At 44.8% G+C, this 19,986-nt stretch overlaps 1 protein-coding gene across 1 annotated transcript; it reads left to right on the plus strand.

Moving 5' to 3' along the window:
- The first annotated feature begins 1,688 nt into the window (after positions 1-1,688).
- Positions 1,689-15,464, plus strand: LOC8035342 (ATP-binding cassette sub-family F member 2). The gene is made up of 11 exons (XM_029966310.4): positions 1,689-2,079; positions 2,807-2,983; positions 4,876-5,091; positions 5,850-6,505; positions 6,857-6,976; positions 8,763-8,852; positions 9,521-9,631; positions 10,203-10,265; positions 11,026-11,154; positions 11,907-12,110; positions 15,168-15,464. Exons 2-11 carry the CDS (start codon positions 2,815-2,817, stop codon positions 15,285-15,287), a joined length of 1,878 nt encoding a protein of 625 aa, XP_029822170.1. The 5' UTR covers positions 1,689-2,079; positions 2,807-2,814; the 3' UTR covers positions 15,288-15,464.
- The last annotated feature ends 4,522 nt before the right edge of the window (positions 15,465-19,986 follow it).

Genomic DNA, 19,986 nt, shown 5'->3' on the forward strand with positions numbered 1-19,986 from the left:
AAATGTTCTTCGTGCAATCAAGTTTCTCGTAGGTGGTATGCTTTCTAGGAAAGATTTCCAGCGGTGATTTATTAAAGTATCTATGCTCTTTCACATTAAATGTAAACAAGTATTTGTTTGAAAATTGTTTTTTACTTTAATTTGCAATGAGCTTTTAACATCTATTATCATTAATATTAACATTTGCACTCAAACTGTTTATATTTGCATACCTCCAATGTATAACTGCTAATGTAATACCGTACAATCCCCATCTGCAAGGTTTAGCTTTTTCGTACGGTGTTCTGGCTTCGGCTAGCTTTCCCTGGCTTTGCTACGCTCTGTGTTTTAACAGCTACAAGGCTGTGAACTTGCAGTATGAACACACTCAACACGTCAATATTGTGGGAGCATATACGCACCTTTTGTACCAATTAAAGCTGTGCCTGCGCCACGTGCACTCTTGTAAGCCTTGCCAGCACGTGCACCACGGGCGTGGATGAATCTGGCACGTGCTTGGTCCCACAAGCAGGGGAATGTTGCAGGCCGACGCGACGAAAGTGAAAGAGCCAGGCAAGCCGATGAACTAACCCCTTAATGGAAAACCCAACTGGGAACAGGTAAATGCATTGTCTGTGTTAAAACACTAACACTGTCAATTGTTCTTGGCATTTTTTTTTTAAATCTGTCCAGTATTTTCTTTTTTTTTTTTTTTTTTTTTTTTGGGGGGGGGGGGGGGGGCGGAGGGGGTTATTATAAAGCTTTTAAAATGCATTTTAATTTTTTTTTTTTTTTTGAGTTGCTGCGCCAATTACAAACGACCACCACACGCCTAAAAAAGTGCCAAAGAAATGCACAAGGAGAGGAAAGTTTGCCATCCACCGTTTAATTTTCGCATTCGAAAACGTTTTATGAATGTGGTGGGGAGAAAGGCAGCATTTGTCTCAATAATAATCCCTGGAGAATGGGGGCAAAGGACACAAATCTGCATACACAGCAAGGTGGCTGGTGCGCAACTGACAAATTCCGCCTGGTCCTCGTATCGAATCTGGGACATCTCCACTGGGCGAGGTGACAACGTGTGGTTACGCTAGCGAGCCTCAAGCAAGAGTGTTCAACTGCTAGATCGGGGTTTGTGTTTATGGGTGCCATTAAATTACAAAATTTTGCTGCGGGTCTATTGGGCTACGGGTGGTTTTTCAACGTATATCCGGTCATGAGCAGCCCTGTAGATGCTTGAAGATTATACACGAAGAATAAAATAACACTTTTCTATAGGCACCATTTTCGTTCCGATGGAAAAAACATTTTTTAAACACAAAAAAAAAAAAAAAAAAAAAAACTGCCATCTTTAACGCTGCTATTAAATTGAAAATGCTCTCCATGACTCATACCATGGCTTGAATTGAATGCACTCTTACTTGAGGCCCTCTATACTCTGTTTCACCTAGTGTTGTACCGCAGGAAGGGCTATAAGCGCGAGCTCTTTGCTCTAGGGCACATCTCGGCGGCACAAGTTCTCGTGCGCCAAGGGCAGCTGCCAACGCTATGAACTCGCGCCTGCTCGCGCTTCTAGCCTTCGCTGCGGCATGTGAAGGTGGGGTTGGTTTCGGAGCAGACGACTCTCGACAGCCGGTTCCTCCGGTCCTTGCGCTATGGTGGCTGGAAAGCCACCCTACTCGCTCCTCGTAATTGGCGTAGTCAGCGTAGTGACACAAATGGCACAAATGGCGAATGGCCCCGTGACGTTCGTCACGTGCCTCGCTCTCGTTCCATCCTCTCCCTCAGTTTCTCGGCGCAGATTCCATGACGTCACAATAATAAATGGCCAAAATTGAAATACGTTAATATTGTGAATTCGGTGCATATTTGAATATTACAAATATATATAATTATATTTTACCTGAATTATATTTCTCTAAAGTGTGCTTTATGGAATTAATTTTTCATTTTCTGCGGTACCCGCACCTGTACGCATGCCGCTCGTCCTCGGCGCTCTCTGCTCTTCCGCCTGGAATACGGATTACATTTTCGGCCCCCCAATTTCTTGGATTTAAACATTGAAACAAGCAACTTCAGTGAAATTTCAAGCAACACAAGGTGAGCGAAGCACTCCTCTCCGTCGTCACATAAACCGCACGTTTTTGTACGCTTTCTTTGACGGTAAAACGTTCCGAGATTCGGTGTTAGGCAACGAATGAATGAGCGCGAGCAGTGGCCTAACATAGCCCTTTGTCACACGTTGCCAACGACGTCGAAATCTGAGTCCCACCTTTTTGCTGAATCTGCGGTCCCGGGAAAGAGTCGCTGGTGTCAAACTCTTCTAAAATATGCTGAATTCGCCATTGTCGCTGTGCTCCGTGGTGACTTCTTGTTGATGTAAAGAAATGACGGGCTGTTTCCCGACGACGACTCCTAGGACTGGCAGGGGTAAAAAATAACGAATAAGAAAAATGATATGCGCGTAAAGATTTTTTTTTTATCTTTTATTAACGGACCAATATTTGTTTAACCTCTTTAAAGTCCTGGCCACCCGTTTAAAGGCTGTCCGGTGTATTGGCGGTTGGCTTTAATATTTAAAGAGACATATCCGGGCTTTGAGTTCTGTCGTTGGTTCGGTTGCCTAGCTTTCTTCGGCACCGCTGTTTCTACAAACGAGTCATTGCCGCGATATTAGACATAAACTTGATCAATATTGTTTCATTTGTCTCGAAACTTTTGATGGAACCGACTTTTGAGCGCTGCAGGCTTTGCTCTGCCTGACATTTCTTTCACTCCCACGCGAGACATCCCCAACATGAAAGAAACTGCCCGCGTTGCCTCGTAGACAACAAGATGCCATCGGACGCCAAAAAGAAGCGCGAAGCCAAGAAGAAAGAGGCGTTGAAGAGCAGAAACCAACCAAAGAAGGCGGTCAAGAATGAAACCAACGGCGACGCACGGGAGATCATCGAGAACGGGGACGCGGCCGAGCTGAACGGCATCAACGGCAACGACATCAGCGGTGAGTAATCCTTCCGGTCACGGCCCCTGCGGTTAGTGCTCTTGTTCTCTTGCCTGACCGCGTCGCCGACAAGGAACTTCAGTATTTGGAGCAAACTCCTTCTCGGAGCTTCGTAGGCCTAGCAGAATGTCGTGCCGCTGACCTTGGTATGTTCACAAGACCGGCTTGTGGCAAAAAAGAAAAAAAAAATGATAATAATAAAGTTTGTGTGTGTGTGTGGGGGGGGGGGGGGGGTTATTATTGAAAGGTTTGTTTCACTTCTCTACTAGCTTGCAAGGGCTTGTCAGATAATTGGCAGGCATCTAGAAAATAACTATAGAGCAGGCTCTTCTCGTACAGGGTTGGGCAGAAACATCCTAAAATGTATTTGGAAATACAAATACTGGGATACACAGCAGAGACTTCTTAAATACTGATAGTGAGATACATTTAGAAATAGGTATTGCAATATGTATTAGAGATACATCTTCCACATATAGAAAGTATTTGAAAATACGAATACGGGAATACATTTCACAGAAATACAGGTATTGAAATGCAGTTTGTCAAAGCGCTATTAGATATTTTCGCACACTCTGTAGGACTAATTGGGTGGCCCTGCTAGTGTACACATGAAACCAGAAGTAAATAGGACCCATATTAATTGAGCGATATTTGTTATCCAACAAACGAATGCTCACTGTAGGATCAACGTCCGCGTTTTTGTACTTGAAGTAAATAGACGACTCATTGAAATTTGTAACGAGATACATCCACTAATCAATATGTCCTGAAACACCCGTTCAAGCTGTTTTCTGTGTCTGCGAACCCTGCAAGCTATTTAGTATCTCTTAATTTATTTCTGTAGGATGGGAACTCAACTTCGCATTCCGATCCTAGTTCAAACCACGACTCTCAAAAACTGGCAGGTGTGCCAAAGAAGCACAAAGTACTGTTTCAGCTCATAATAACCTCGTATAGTTAAAGTGAATGACTTTGAATATTGAAAGGTGATGTGGCTCGAGCACTGTCACCTACAAAGGAAGCATCATATTCGCACTGAAGTGCATGGGTTAGAATGCCGCTTTCTTTAATCGGTGTAAATACATATGCCCGTAAAGTTGGGACAAGCGTGTCGGTTCTTTGGGGAGGCTAACAGAAAAAAAAGAAACTGGCAGACAGAAATATGTATCCATCCTTTTCTGTTAGTTTTTTCAGTATGTGGTTTACTTGTGTGGCTTCTACCTTTTACGAAATTTTATTTATTTTTCTTGAAAGAGAGATTGCTCGTTTTTCAGCCATGTGATGGTTTTCATGTCACAATCAAACTCTGCCGTGGTTGTGGGTAGCCATGCTTTGCTGCCTAGAGTGGGGTGGTGCAAGCTTTCAGAAGATTATGGTGTGTGTGGAAAGGTGCTTATCTAGTGTGTTGTGTAGTGCCTCGTAATGAGCCAGGCAAAGGCAAGTTGCTGGTGTTTTCTCAAGGCGAGAAAGCAGCTGACGCTTCAAAAGTGCCATTGGAGCTTGATGCATGCTACAAAAGGTTTAATTGGAAAATGTTAAAGCAGTGGCCTATCCCTACTGCTAATCTCTAATTAAAGCTGAAAATAGAAAAGCTGCGTGTTTGCATGGGCTACACTCTGGTCAGCTTCAAAAGGAAGAGGTTAAATTAGAAGTGTGGCTCATAAGCAGTGGAATAGTCAGGGATGTTTTAAGGGGAGGGTTGGGACCTCTGTGACAAGAGCTGAGCACGAAGAGTGGGTGAGGTCAACCATCTCTGCCTAGATCACTATAGGTGAAGAATGTGTACCAAATCTATGTTTATAGTCTGCTGTGGCACTTTAACAAGTAGCAGCGTTTGGAGTCAAACCTTGTTTTAGAGGGGGAGCTGACGTATGCTTTTTGCATCACAGATGCGGAGCGTGAGCTGATCAGGCGTCTGGAGGAAGACATGCGCCTGAACGCGGCCGCCCGGGCATGCACGGGGGTGCTGGCGGTGCACCCGCGCTCAAGGGACGTCAAGATTGACAACCTGTCTATCACCTTCCATGGGGTGGAGATACTCACCGACACCAAGCTGGAGCTTAACTGCGGGCGCCGCTACGGACTCATTGGCCTGAACGGCAGTGGTAAGTGCAATTTCTTTTTTTTTTTTTAGCTGGTCGAGAATAGGAAGAGAATAATTGTTGATAGTTCAAGTATGCCATTCTCTGTGTTTCACTTAGAGTTGAACCCTCTTGAGCTACCAATATCGTCCTAGGCCAACAGATAGGATAGCACTACTACATCCGGTTGTTCTACATTTGTAAGGCAAATTTGAGGGTCTGTTGTAGTGTTGTAAGGGTTTGTGATAGCCTGCAAATCCCACTTGGTTTGTATAACTTTGTAACATGATTTTGTAATTTTGTAGCGTGATTGTTCCAAGGGCTATCTTTCTTGTAGGTTTGCTTTGAGAATCTACACTTCCATAGTAGCTATAATAATCTGGGTTTCCACATCCTGTCACATTGCATTGTTATTTTGGAGAATTTTTCTTCACCAAACGTGGTTTGATCATTCCCCTAATTAACTACACCCACCAGAGTATGTGACGTTGGAGGGGGGCACGTTGGTTGCGATTAGCCGTTACCAAAAGTACAAACACAGACGGACAAAATGACGCATCTTTCGGCACGTTGGTTGAAAGTTCAAAGATGTGTCGCTTTGTCCCCTGTCTTCAAACTTTCGGCGACGACGAGGAATTTGTCGCCCGCATCAAAAGCATAAACTTATTGTCTCAAGGTGCCGTTTTATGCATACCTTGTTCCTGCATGCAAACCACTCAAGTGGCTTGCACTGTACCGTGGGCCTAATCCGTTTTCCATCGGGGGACTGGCGCCACGTGCAGGCAAGTCTACGCTGCTGTCGGCAGTCGGTCGGCGCGAGGTGCCCATCCAATCCCAGCTGGACATCTACCACCTGACCCGGGAGATCGCTCCCAGCGAGAAGACGGCTCTTCAGGCCGTCCTCGACGTGGACGAAGAACGCAAGCAGCTCGAGAAGCTCGCCGAGGAGCTGGCCCACCTCGAGGACGACGAGGCCCAGGAGCAACTCCTGGACGTTTACGACCGCCTGGACGACATCTGCGCCGACAAAGCCCAGATGAAGGCGGCCTACATCCTCCACGGCCTGGGCTTCACCCCGGCCATGCAGACGAAGAAGTGCAAGGACTTCTCGGGAGGCTGGCGCATGCGCATCGCCCTGGCGCGCGCCCTGTACGTCCGTCCGCACGTGCTCCTTCTGGATGAGCCCACCAACCACCTGGACTTGGACGCCTGCGTGTGGCTGGAGGAGGAGCTGAAGACCTACAAGCGTATCCTGGTGATCATCTCGCACTCGCAGGACTTCATGAATGGCGTGTGCACCAATATCATCCACCTGGACAACAAGCAGCTCAAATACTACGGTGGGAACTATGACGCGTTTGTCAAGACCCGCATCGAGCTGCTCGAGAACCAGATGAAGCGCTACAACTGGGAGCAGAGCCAGATTGCCCACATGAAGGTGAGGGGGCGCTCGTGCTCGGGCCTCTCGGTCGATTGCCTGCGCGTGCTTCGTGAAATGTGGTTCGGTCAGGCAAACATTGCGAAATGTGTGTTTTACGTCGTGCGACTCTAACGTCGCGTGATGTCAGAGCTCATGTGACATCGTGAGGTGATCACGTATTGTGACCAGCTCGTTTGTGACGCATTTTGTGCACCTCAAACTTGACGGATACAATCGAACCATAATTTTTTTAATTTTTATTTGTTGTTTGAATGTTTTGATACCTAATTTAGTTTTGGTCAAGCTGCACAGCCAACGATGTGCAAACATTTTTTTTACTCGCTAATGGTTTGTGTCTGGGTCTTTCAGAACTACATTGCCCGTTTCGGTCATGGCAGTGCCAAGCTGGCGAGGCAGGCACAGAGTAAGGAAAAGACCCTGGGAAAGATGGTGGCTGCCGGGCTGACCGAGAAAGTTGTCAGTGACAAGGTGACGTCCTTTTTTTTTTACTTATAGTCAGTCACGTGGGTTCACCAATCGAGCCTGTCCGGATTGAGGAGTCTCTGACACACTCTTGATATCTGCACCAAAGAGTTTTTGTCGCAAACCATTTTGCAGACGTGCCGCAGCTGAGAAACTCGCCGGAGACTGCAAATAACTTGTGCAATTTTGCACACCCATCTTATGGAGTTTAGCTGTACCTAACGTTTCCTATACAAGTGCCCTCCTAACCATGACTTGTATATAAGTGTTTCTTTGTTTTCTCACACTGCAAGTGATTGGAAAAGTTTTTTTATCCAGGGTGTCGGAATGAAATGTTTTTTGTTCTGGTTTTAGCTTCGTTCCATAGAAAAAGTTCCGTTCCAGTTCTGCTCCGGAACGAAACAATGATGGTTCGAATGGTTTGTGTTTGCGTGCAAAGAAAATTCAGAACCAAAATTAAACAAGAAAACAAAATATTTATTTTCATCAAAAAGTAGGTCATTAGAAAGCTTTTGCAAGTGTGCTCTTATTGCAACGATAGAAAATGAAAGAATGCGAGTGAAAGCCTCATAAGCCTCCCCCCTAACTACGCCACTGCGATTAGGATAGCTGGGCGTCTCCTTAGGTTTAATTTTATGTCAAATCTGTCATTTACATGCCGTCCCAATGTAGGCGTTGGAGTTCCTGAGGTCACATTTCATAGATACAGTTTATTAAAACTATCTGAGCTTAGAAGTGGACAATCAGAAAGATAAGAACAGCTTTCACGAGTTCAGCTGAAGTTTTGTTTAAGCATGGTACAACGGTAGCAAAAGTGCTTGGAGAACCTATTCAATACTCAATTGGAAAATATTTGGCCAAAACCACTATTTGCTTCGAATTTCACCAATGTTTTTTGTGTGTGCCTGCTTACAAATACTGTGAAATCCCCGAAAGGTAATTCACCTCTTTTTTTTGGCTTGATATGCTATTTCCTTTTAAACACCGAAAGACAGCCTGCTCTTAGTAATCACAGTGTTTGGATCAATGATGACCTTGGCGTAAATGTGTCTAGTTAGCTATAGCGGGATATAAGCGGACATTGCTGACTGGGAAGTAGAGTCGTCTTTGCTTCATTTGACACATGATCTAAATATAGCATTTTTTCAACTGTTCTGGATTGCACACCGAAAGTTAGCCCACTCCTTATTTTACCCAGATCTAAATATAGCATTTTTTCAACTGTTCTGGATTGCACACCGAAAGTTAGCCCACTCCTTATTTTACCCAATTTTTTATTGATTTTAGGTGGGCTTTCTTTCTGAATTTTACGGTAGTCCTGTGTAGAGGAAGGTGTAAAAATCTGCTTGGTATGTGTAGCTATTCCTTTATAGCAAATTGCTACTTTGCCTCACATCATGTTAAGATGAATTTTTGGCAAACTTCTGATATTTCAGACTAAAGTCTGTGGCTTCCTGGAGTTTGATTTAACGAGTGTCGACTGTAGAATTGGGAATCATATTTGTAAAATGTTTGAAGAGTTTGATTTTCAGTGCTTGAGCAGCGATGGCTATTTGCAGTACTCAAATGCACCCTTTGGGCATTGATTGCTTTCTAAACGTCATCCCTTAAAGCAATAGAATTTCCCCCAATTCCGTAGTCTGGACTTCACCAAAGCAATCAACAGTATTGGCGCAGTGTACGTGATTGCTCGTGCACTCGAGACCAAACTTCTCAATCGTCGACAGCAATGTCAATTTCTGTGTTTTTGTGCCGTCCTTTGACGAGACCTGTGTCGTGGCGTCTGTTGCAGACGGTGCAGTTCTACTTTCCATCCTGCGGACCCATTCCGCCCCCTGTGATCATGGTGCAGAATGTGTCCTTCCGGTACAGCGACGACGGGGTGCGTCTTTTATTCTGTTGGTTCCTCTTTAAAATGCCATTCGTTACAACGATTGACGACCCACCCCTGAGATTCAGTGCTGCACGTCTAGGTTCGGCAGAGTGGGTTTCATCCTTACTCGTCGGTACGTAAACAGATATATTTGTGTAAGCTTGAAAGCCAGGGCCGGTTTGGTGCAATGCTCTAGTTTGGTTCTCCGTGCTACTGAAGTCCTTTTTTTTGTATAAATCGTGGGTGTTAGGGCTTTGCTTATTGCTGTTTGGAGTTTGAGAGATGTTCCGACATGCTTGAATTGAAGGCTTTTGCACTCGCTGCTGGTGTTTTCTCATGTGCCTGAAGACTTTCGCACTTGTCGCTGATGTTTTCCGACGTACTCGAGACTGGCACTCGTTGCTGGTGCATTCTGACGTGCTTGAAGGCTTTCGCACTTGTTTATGACGTTTTCTGGCTTGCTTAGAAAAACCTTCCACCTGTTACCAATGTTTTCTGCCATGCTTGAAGACTTTTTAACCTGTTGCTGATGTTTTCTAACATGTTCGAAGACATTTGGAATCGTTTTTGACATGTTCTGATGTGCTCGAAGGCTTGCACTTGTCACTGATGTGTTCAGGCACGCTCAGAGACTGTTGCACTTATTGCTGATGTTTCTTTGTGGCCACGGTGTGCAGGCCTGGATCTACAAAGACCTGGAGTTTGGCATTGACCTGGACACGCGGGTGGCCCTGGTGGGACCCAATGGAGCCGGCAAGTCGACTCTGCTCAAGCTGCTCTGCGGCGAAGTGAGTGGCGCCCCTCCACTCCGTCGTCTCCCCTCAGCATAAACTGCGATGGCAATTATCACTGTCTCTTTTATCCGAACAAAGCATGAAGATAGTTAAGAGGGATAGATAGTTAACAAGCAATTTAAGGTCATCCTTCTGGATGACCTTAAATTTTGTGTAAAATGTTACACAAAATGTTTTGTGTAACATTTTACATAAAATATTTTGTGTAAAATGTTATTATGTGTCTTTGTGGACCGCTCCAGTTGTAGACCGTTGCAAGTCGGAGTGTTCAGTGTATAAAACTTGAGACTTGCCGTTTCCACTTTTCTGTCTTACTGGGTAACTTTCCATCTCTGCCAAACTTTCTTAGGACTGTGGAGGATCCGAAAAAGAGACATTTGTTAGTGCTGTAGCTCGCATCTTTCGTTTAAATGCCCCACATTTATAAACATTCTGAAAGTTTCAGAAGTGATCGGTTGGTTTTTTTTTGTTGTATTCCTCTCATACGTGTGCAGTCTGATGCTGTAATTGATTAGTAGTACTAAACGCTCACTTCTGAACTTTTTTTTCTCCTCTTGTCGCACAGCTTGTTCCGAGCGATGGCTTGATCCGGACCCATTCCCACCTGAAGATTGCCCGCTACCACCAGGTCAGTTGCACCTTGAACGGGCTGCCGTATATCTTCTTCTCTGCAGATGTATTGTTCCCATACTTGCATGTGAAATCGCGGAAAAGCTACATAGCAATACATGGTGACCCCTAAGTTGTAAGTTGCTCAGAAACCAGCACCCAGCTGTCACAGGTAGAGATGCCGTCAAACCGAGTTCGAAAGGAAGAAATCCTAATTGTGCTGCATCATTCCTAGCTCTTGCAGTGGAAAAGGTACTCAATTGATGAGGCCCGCTCTTCAGCCATAAAAAGCAATTAATGGTAGAAGAGCGTTCGATTTGCATGCTCCTAATCGGATTTGATGACGTGTCCAGTTATTGAACTCATGATCCAGTTGGCGGGTTCAAATCCCAGCCAAGCTGCCCGTAACCTGACGGAGGCACGTCAAAATATTTCCAGTTGGTCGAAATATAACCTGCTGTCCTTGACTTGAGAAATGCCAGGTGCCCTTCATTGGTTTGGCACCTCAAGGCTTTACTTTGACTTTGGTCTTGTGATGCCTCACTTTGCCTAAGAACTCTGGCATGTTTGTTTTGCATCAAGAATAATAATAATACTAATAATAATTTTCTTTATGCCCCAAAACAACCTCGCAGTTTGATGTGGTAGCACAAGATGCCTTTTTGTTGCCTTTTTAACAGCTTTTTGTTGCAACACTACTTGAGTGCTTGTGGAAAAAGGTTTATAGCTTTTCGTTGCTTTTCTTGTCGTTGAAGATTTTTGTTGATACATTTGTACAGCACCTCTCCGAACAACTGAACCTGAACATGTCTGCCCTGGAGTACATGATGACCAGCTTTCCAGAGGTGAAGGAGAAAGAAGAGATGCGCAAGATCATCGGACGCTACGGCCTAACTGGCAGGCAGCAGGTAGGGAGCCGGTGCTTGGGAGATGTAACCGTCGGGGTAAATGATGCCTAAAAATAGTGGTTATCCCATGGCTGCACTTCTGTAAGGGAAACTTTCTCAGAAGTTGTCCTTGCTGAGAGTTTTCTTCCTAGAAATGCCAAGCTTTCAGCAAGTGCCTTGTGAAGAGAAATGCTTTTTAATGCAAAAGCATTAACTGTCCTATGAAGCGAGCTGACGTCATCAGTTTGAAGCGCGAAAACGGCACCTACTTTCCGCGATCGCCTTCAAATTCATCGGCTGGCGCGCGTTGACGGGGCTCCCATTGGCCGCTGTGCTCATCAGTTTCCACTACCGCTCACCCCATGGTGCTGCGTGTCCATCAGCATGCCTTTAACACAGAGCGTCCAGGGTCACATGGGGAGCATGCGCGCTGACCAGCGACAAAAAGTATGCAGCAGACGAAAAAGGGGGCAGACGAGCAGCTTGCATGCTTTCACATTCACAACTCCTAAGAAGTGCTTAGGTGTACCTCGAGCTTTTGTCAGGAAAATTATAATTTTGAGAGTTTCATTGGTGCACAGATTGCACTGCCATTTGGGTGCTCACGGACCTCCCGTATTCCATGAAACCCACTCTGAGAACCCCTGCCCTAGATAAAGATCAAAATGTCCAAAGCTCTCCAGTTTGGGAATGGTAGATGAAAATCTGGAAACCTCAATAAACCCAGTGATGAACTTTTTTTTCTGTTTTGGCCATTGTCCGATCCGTTCCAGATATGCCCGATCCGCCAGCTGTCGGACGGCCAGCGCTGCCGGGTGGTGTTTGCCTGGCTGGCGTGGCAGGTGCCCCACCTGCTGCTGCTGGACGAACCCACCAACCACCTGGACATGGAGACCATCGACGCCCTGGCCGAGGCCATCGCAGAGTTTGATGGTGGCATGGTGCTTGTCAGCCACGACTTCAGGCTCATCAGCCAGGTAGGCCCCCTCCCCTTCCTTCTGAGTCTCCTCGCGGATACGGCACCCGTAGACGTGACTCACCTGTCTTCGATTGGCGTGTGCTCGAGCACGAGTTCGTCTGCTTCTTTCGCAGGGGTGTTGGTGACATCAGAACGCCGAGCTCTGATCGGCCCTGATCAAAGGATAGTGGGTAGACCTCAAAGCGAGCTGCCTCAAGGTCTAACCACTACCCTTCAATTGGAGCCAATCTGCGCTCGGCTTTCTGATGTCGCCACAACCCCCGCAAAAGAAGCGGACAAACTTGCACTCCGCATACCGCCCGAACATCGAAAGCAGTTCGAAGGTGGCAACCCTGGAGATAGGAAGCTTCTGGAGCCAACATGACACTGTGGAGGCACACACCCTCGACAATGACCAAAACCAAGAAACGCTGTTGGACAAAAAGAAGAGCTTCTCTGGTCACCCTTTGGTCACCCTTGGGAGGGTGACCAGAGCAGCTGTTGGCACTGAGTTGGCTCTCCTTTTCGTCCAGTAGCATTTCTTGGTTTTGGTCCTCGTTGGGGGCGTGTCCCTCAAACACCGTAACGTCGCCTCCAGAAGCTTCCTACGTACCTCAATGGTAGCAACAGACAAAGTCACAGGGGCCGGCGCATTGGATGCCGTGGTCCTGGCGGTTAGCCGTAGACGTTCTGCGAAAAAGAGACAAGCGAACGCAAGTGTCACCGTCGTCGCAGTGGTCCGACACGTGTCTGCTGAAGTTTCGGCAGGTCGTCAAGCTGGGGAGCAACCTGCAGCACAATGGACATCTGCGGTAGCCACCTTTGCCGCTGTACTTGTACTACAGTCGGCATCGCAGCAGGCAACAGTGTGGCACGAGTGCGACGTCGTTGTGTAGAAATCGTGGGACCACAAATGAGATGCAGCAACCATACCTGCCGGAGGCACCATAATCATTTAGCGGCGAGGAGAACATTTTTTATTATTATTCATGATATCGAGATAAAATTTGTACAGATTATGGTGCTTAATCTTCTTTCTATAAATCTGTTGTTAGATTTGACATAGCTTGTTTGTTTTTCTAGTTTTTCGATGCTATGTATATGTAGAAAAAGGCATGTTCTTGTGCACGTTTGAGGCACAGCAACAGGCTGAAAAAAGCCTACTGTAGAATACTACCGTGCACCCGCCCACTCCACACTAAGCGCCCATTCCCAGATTTGCAAGGTCTGAGAAAATATGCACAGTACATTGATATGTAAAATTGATGACCGGACAAGCGCCCATCCCCCATTTTTTTCGCGATTATCTCGAAATTTTTAGTGGGCGCTCGCCCGGTATTTTACGGTAGTAAATAAACTAATTTGCTCCTTCTAGACCATTGAGTGCAATGAACAACAAAACTAATGTTTGTTAAATATTTTATAGGTAAATATAAAAAAAGACACATTCTAACCAAGCTTTGACAGTTGCATCCTACATTTTTTTATGTATATGCGGGCCAAATTTGGTTGTGATTGGATAATTTTAAGAAAAGAAATTCTTGTGCACAAACTTTGAAGATGCCCCAAATTTATATAAACAGCAAAATGTATTTGAATGTTATCATAGACTTCTAGCTACACTCTTTCACTGTGCGGAAAATTATATTTTGTTAAGAAATTTTCGTGAGCAGTTGAAGCTACGAAGACTGCAACGGAGAGGAGACTGCTAGGCCGACTTTTCAACGTAAATGTGATGGCGGGCAAAGTAACAACTTAAAGAACCACACAGAAAAAAATGGCTCAAATTCGTTCCATTCTGGGTTGCGTGGAGGTCTTCAAATGCATATTTTACTTATTTTGTGGTCATAACCAGCACTAAATATTGTTATACATCAAATATAAAGTTTCAGAAAGAATAAAACACCACAAAACCCAAAATCAGCTTTTTTGCAAAAATATTGCCGTTTTTCGATTTGCACCTCCCCTTAAGCAAAGTAACGGGGAGTTGGCTATCGGCAAAATGGACGGGTGTATAAATACCAATTGAATTGAGAGGCAGCTTGCACCATCTAGCTGGCAAAAACTGGTGCACCCTGTTGGCAAATGCATGAAACGGAAGAATGGGGGTAAAAAATGTGGTTCCCTTTGCAAGCGCAGTGTTGCTGAAGATGCTGAAGTTTGCAGTTCATTATACCGAGCACGTGGCACATCACTGTGCTACGATGACCTTGCACAAATGAAAAGCCAGGGGAAGCTAGGTGACACGCTGGGTGGGTTTCAGTAATGTGTTTCAACTGACAATTTTTTTCAAATGTATCGAAAATACATAACAGGTGCCTGGGCTCCCAACCTGTCCAATTACGAGAGTGGTGAGAGGTAAACTAAGCATGGGCCTTACTGGAGGTGGCTAGAAGTTTCCTCCACATAAAACATAAGGAAACATTTTTGATGTTGCAATACTGGTGTCAGCTGCTTCAATTGAAAATTAGCCGAAGGTGCTTATAGTGTCACTTGTTCTTTCGTAAAAAAAAATGTGGCAATCTGCTATATGTGACTTGCGTTGATATCATATCAGTGTCAGTGGTGGTGGCCTCGCTGCTGAGCACTAAACCTTCTGGAGCACACAGTTCACGCCATTAAATTTGCTTTCCTTAGCAAGAACAAATAAGAATGACCACCAGCGTGATGCAATGATGTCATGTGCTAGCCATATATAGACCTTAATACTAGGTAGGGTGAGAGGAGAAAGGGAAATCGACCTCTATGTTTGGGCCGTAGTGGCGGTAAAACCCACCGAAACTGCCCAAGCGATGGGAACTGGGCAATCCCTTTTCCTCTTTTACCCTGCCGAATCAACTAAAGGCCCCTGGAAAATGGCCGGTTTCTCGTCTGCTTCTGAGGTCGGGAGCGTCCCATTTTTCGCTTTTACTCCGACGATTTCATTGAAATGCCCGGATGTATGCAGGTGGGCGCTCCGGTTGCGCAAAAGGGTGATGCCCAAAGAGCTTTTAGTGGAGTGGTCTATAGGACCGTTTGATCTCCTCATCCGTGATTTCGCGCCTCTTATTTTCTCGCATCGTCTTCTCAAATGCAGGTGGCTGAAGAGATCTGGGTGTGCGAGAAACAGACTGTGACGAAGTGGAAGGGCAACATCCTTAGCTACAAGGAGCACCTCCGGAAGAAGGTGATGGCCAGTGCCGAGAAGCCCAAATAACCCTGTCCCGGTTTTCTAGGATGCTTTTGTTTCCTCGTGAAGGAGAACATGCACGTGTGCGTCCCCACTGCTTTCATTCTTTCGACCGAAGCGCCCGTCAACATCTCGGTCCACTGTATGAATACCCCCCCCCCCTCTTTTTTTTTCACTGTGGAAATAAAACGAGTCTTTGACGAAGTCCCGCGTCTCTGTCTCCGTTACATTTTTGTGAAAAAGGCACATCTGTGTAGTTAGGGCCATTAGCATTTTGTCTGTGCCACAGAAACATAACTGCACAGTAATGAGGCACTCGATCGAAATGGCAATTGTCTATACAATACATTTGACAGCCAATTCAAACGCTGGCGACGGCTGACCAACAGATTAACAGTGATTTGATCTGTTGGTCAGCCGTCGCCAGCGTTTGAATTGGCTGTCAAATGTATTGTATAGACAATTGCATCATTTGTGGATGAACCCTGCAGAAGAATATAGCAGGCATTGAGGCATAGGTGGGTTTAAAAGAGTGGTGGAATGCATGAACTGATATACCTGAGCCATTTTACTCGGTAATCTAAAAAAAAAAACTCTGCCAAGGCAGGGGTGCGAATGCATGTGACAAGTTCTGGCTGTGTCACTATCCCCGAGCCCTTTTTTATTTTGCGGTGCTTTCATACTTTCGCAAGCAAGATGCTGTTCAAAGCGGTTGACCTTTGAGTGAAGCTACAGATGAGTGAGGACCTAGGGGAACATTAGATTCTGTTAGTATTTGAGTTCTGTTGTATAGTACATTTTCCAACCCAGATACTGTTACTTTGTGACTTGTTTGCTTTCCTATTTTCCAAATATCTTCAGTTCTCACACTTACACTAACTACATCTACTCTTTTATGTTGTTGTTGTTTTGTGCATCCAAGCAAGTTTATGCTTTCAGCTTGAAAGATGGAAGTTCTTGCAGTTGCCATGCCACAGATTCCCACTGCTTTGCGACACCCAGGCAAGCTTTCAACACATGATTGGGTTGTGGCCTCCTGATCCCCGGGAAAAACAAACTTCATATCACTCTTTTTTTGCTTTCTTGACGAAGTTGCCCTTTTCAATATTTTTATTTAATGTCTAGCCACTAAAGATGAAAAAAAAAAAAAAAAAAGTGCACAGGGCATAGCAGGAATGACAAACAGAAGAAGAAGAAGTGTGACCTAGCTGCAGATAGAACAAGTGGAAGGAAAGGAAAGGAAAGAAATGGGTTCAAACAAGACAGCTATCCGTGAGTTGTCTTATCTGTGTGCATGAATTTATACATTCATTGTCCACCTATGATTGACTTATTCAGCCTCCTAGATACAGTGCAATCCACTTATAACGATGCCACATATAACGATATACTGCTCATAACGATCACTTTATAGAGTTTCTAGACTAGAAATGACCAGTTTCTACTCCAGATACAACGATAATCGGTTATAACAATTGCATTTTCGGGTTTTCTCATCGTTTTAAGTGGACTGCACTGTAACCGTCAATCTGAGCTTGGCAACTTTTGACTGATTCCTTTTTCCCTCTATATTGTTGCATGTGTGTTTGTGTGTGTGGTGTTCTGGTTTGGGCATGCTGTGTTGAGTGTTCCAACACAATAAATGCATGGCAGCATGACACGTAGGCAATTGGCTGCTGAGCATTCATAGACCAACGATTGCTGGCTATGAGGATGCTCAGCAGTCGATTGCCGCACTTGTCCTGCTGCCATTCATTTACTTTAGTGGCCTTCTTCACAAATAAAAATTGATGTAATGATTTATCTGCAATTGTTCTGGCAAAATGAGGTTTCACATTTCAGTATCGTTGCTGGCAGTAAATACTTTCATAAGATTACCGTAAAACACCAAAGCAGTGTCCATCCCACTTTTACTGAAAACTGGGTTAATCCAGACATGGTGCTTGTCTGGTCAAATCGGGCGCTTAACGTATAATTTGCGGAGTTCACAAGTTTTTGGGAATGTTAATAGTGGGTGCTTGAACCAAATGGGTGCTTCTGCTGTATTTTACGGTAGTTGGTCTATCATATTATAAAGTTACAGATGTAAGTTTGTGTCCATGATACGTCATTGGAATATTGTCTGAACTTGTTAGGTAATTCTTTCCTGACCGTGCCCATAGTCCATCAATCCCCGGTGATCGATGGTTTCCAAGCGCCGTCAAGAAATTTAGTTTGGTGCGGGGAATTATGTTCCACAATCCCAAGGATAGCCAAAGAACCCTAGTTTTGTGTTTCAACATAGGTTTAAGCTTTATCACAGGCTGGTGGGCGGTCAAGAATAGTCGTGGGAACGGTGGTTGCACTTGTCTAACACAGCTAACTGCTTACATCGGTCTTCATAAAAAAGGTGGCATTACTTACATAATTAAACTGTACTGTGGCATATTTTTTAGACCTCAAGAGCTCAGTGGACACTTCAAACGTTATAGGCATTGCTTAACAGATGGTTGTCGGTAAGCATCACTATAATTTCCAAGGCTGTCCTGAGCCGGCATGCATGTTTTATGTTCCCAACAAGGCGGACAAAAATTCTAAATATGAGGAAACTTCAATCGAGGCTATGACAAAACCAAGGTAGAGCACAGAAACGAAGCATTCTGCTAGGGATGCGAGGTGTACTATCTGTGTTTCGTTAATATAAGCATTTCTTCATTGAAAGGCACGCGTCTTACGGAGGCTAACTCTCCGACGAGCCGAAAATAGATGGGCACATTTTCTATACTCAGAATTTTTCTTATTTGACATTTAAGATAACATGGCTGTAGCAGTTTCGACATTTATACGCCTTCTGCACATACACTGTATTTTCAGATACAGTATGTGTGCACATACACTGTATTTCCAAAGTTTGAAAATCTGTTTTTTCTAATTGGACACATTTTGATATGTCATATTGCTCCCTCCATATGCAAGTTAGTTGGGAAAATAAAACCATTTGCATGGATCCTTTGAAAATTGCTACTTTTCCCGTGGTCAGGAAAGAGTTAAAGTAGCTTTATAAACTGAGACATCCTTCAGTATTATAACATTTGTAATATTGATGTAGAGAATGTACATATGAATCAATTTGTTTTCAATAATTTCAAAGTTTGTTATAATGGGGGAACTATATTGAGCAATGTAGAACTGCTCGAGCGGGCTTCCAGAAAAGGAAGCCCGCTTGAGCAATAAGATCCTTTTCTGGCCTCCAACCACAAAAGGATCTTATGAAACTCGACCCCCCCCCCCCCCCCCCCCCCCCCCAAAAAAAAAGGCTTTGTTATTGGTCATGGGTGTAAGGAGGCAAAGTGTACAGGAAGGCAGCATATTGTCTACAGTGACAGTAAGCCCTTTGCAAGCTCAGTGACATAAGCAAAGCCTAGTAAATGTGCATGGGCATGCAACAAGAACTTGCACATTCAGCTCAGTGTAACCATATTTTGAATAAAAAAAAATAAAATAGGATTGATTACTTTTGGGTTCCTGGGACATGCTAGACACTGCCACACAGTTTGTTTTTTTTCCTAGTTTTTATGGTCTAATTTAAATATATACTAGCTTGCTTTCTGATGCATATCTGTATTGTTATAGCCGATTTGAAAAATTAGACGTGAAAAACTCGCTGCTAATTTGCACTGGAGTATCTATATATGAAGTACTTCTAGAGGACACCATTAGATGAGGAAAAAAAGCTTTTTTAAACCAGTCAGTAATAAAACCTTCTCCGAGGTGTTTTTTTTTTTTAGAGCGCAGCTCTTAGGCGCCCGTTTCGGGCTTGAGCGGCGTCGCCGTCGCCGTTGGCGTCGCCGTCGGCGTAACCGCGCGGTGCATTATGGGTAAATTTCCCCGCTAAATCTAGCGGAAAAATTTCCCCGCTAAATCTAGCGGAAAAATTTCCCCGCTAAATCTAGCGGAAAAATTTCTCCGCTAAATCTAGCGGAAAAATTTCCCCGCTAGATCTAGCGGAAAAATTTCCCCGCTAAATCTAGCGGAACAATTTTCCCGCTAAATTTAGCGTAAAAATTTCCGGCTAGATCTAGCGGAAAAATTTGCCCCGCTAAATCTAGCGGAAAAATTTCCCCTCTAAATCTAGCGGAAAAATTTCCACGCTAAATCTAGCGGGAAAAAAATTCCCCGCTAAATCTAGCGGAAAAATTTTGGTCACGTGACCTGGGGAGCCACGTGACACCCCGAGGTCACGTGACCCCCTCCCGAGGTCACGTGACCTCTGAGGGGGAAGCATGTGTTTGCCCCCACGTGACCCCACCAAGGTCACGTGCCCTCGGGGGGGGGGGGGGGGGGTCACGTGAACCCCCCCCCCCCCCCCCACCGAGAACGTGTGGCCCTCAGTACCCTCCCCTCCTCCTCCTCAAGAGCTGCGCTCCAATTCGGCGTTACAGAGAGTGGTAAACGGCTTTCACTTTTTTTTCTAATAAAAAGTAAATTTGTTATTTTAAGTTACATAATTTGATTCAAGATAAGAAGTCAAATTAGTATTCACTCATTCATTAAAAAAAGAAAATATACAGAGCAAAAGTTGGCCTGCTTCTTGCACACGGGTTGCAATGATGTCAGAACGCCGAGCCCTTATTGGCTGATTGAAAAAATAGTGGGTAGACCTCAAGGCATCTAGCATTACCCAGTATTCTTCCAATCAAAGCCAACCAGAACTCAACGTCGTAATGACGTCACCGCAACCCCTGCA

The sequence above is a fragment of the Ixodes scapularis genome, unplaced genomic scaffold (genome assembly GCF_016920785.2).
Source record: "Ixodes scapularis isolate PalLabHiFi unplaced genomic scaffold, ASM1692078v2 PGA_scaffold5__190_contigs__length_132052651, whole genome shotgun sequence".
NCBI classification, from domain to species: Eukaryota; Metazoa; Arthropoda; class Arachnida; order Ixodida; family Ixodidae; genus Ixodes; species Ixodes scapularis.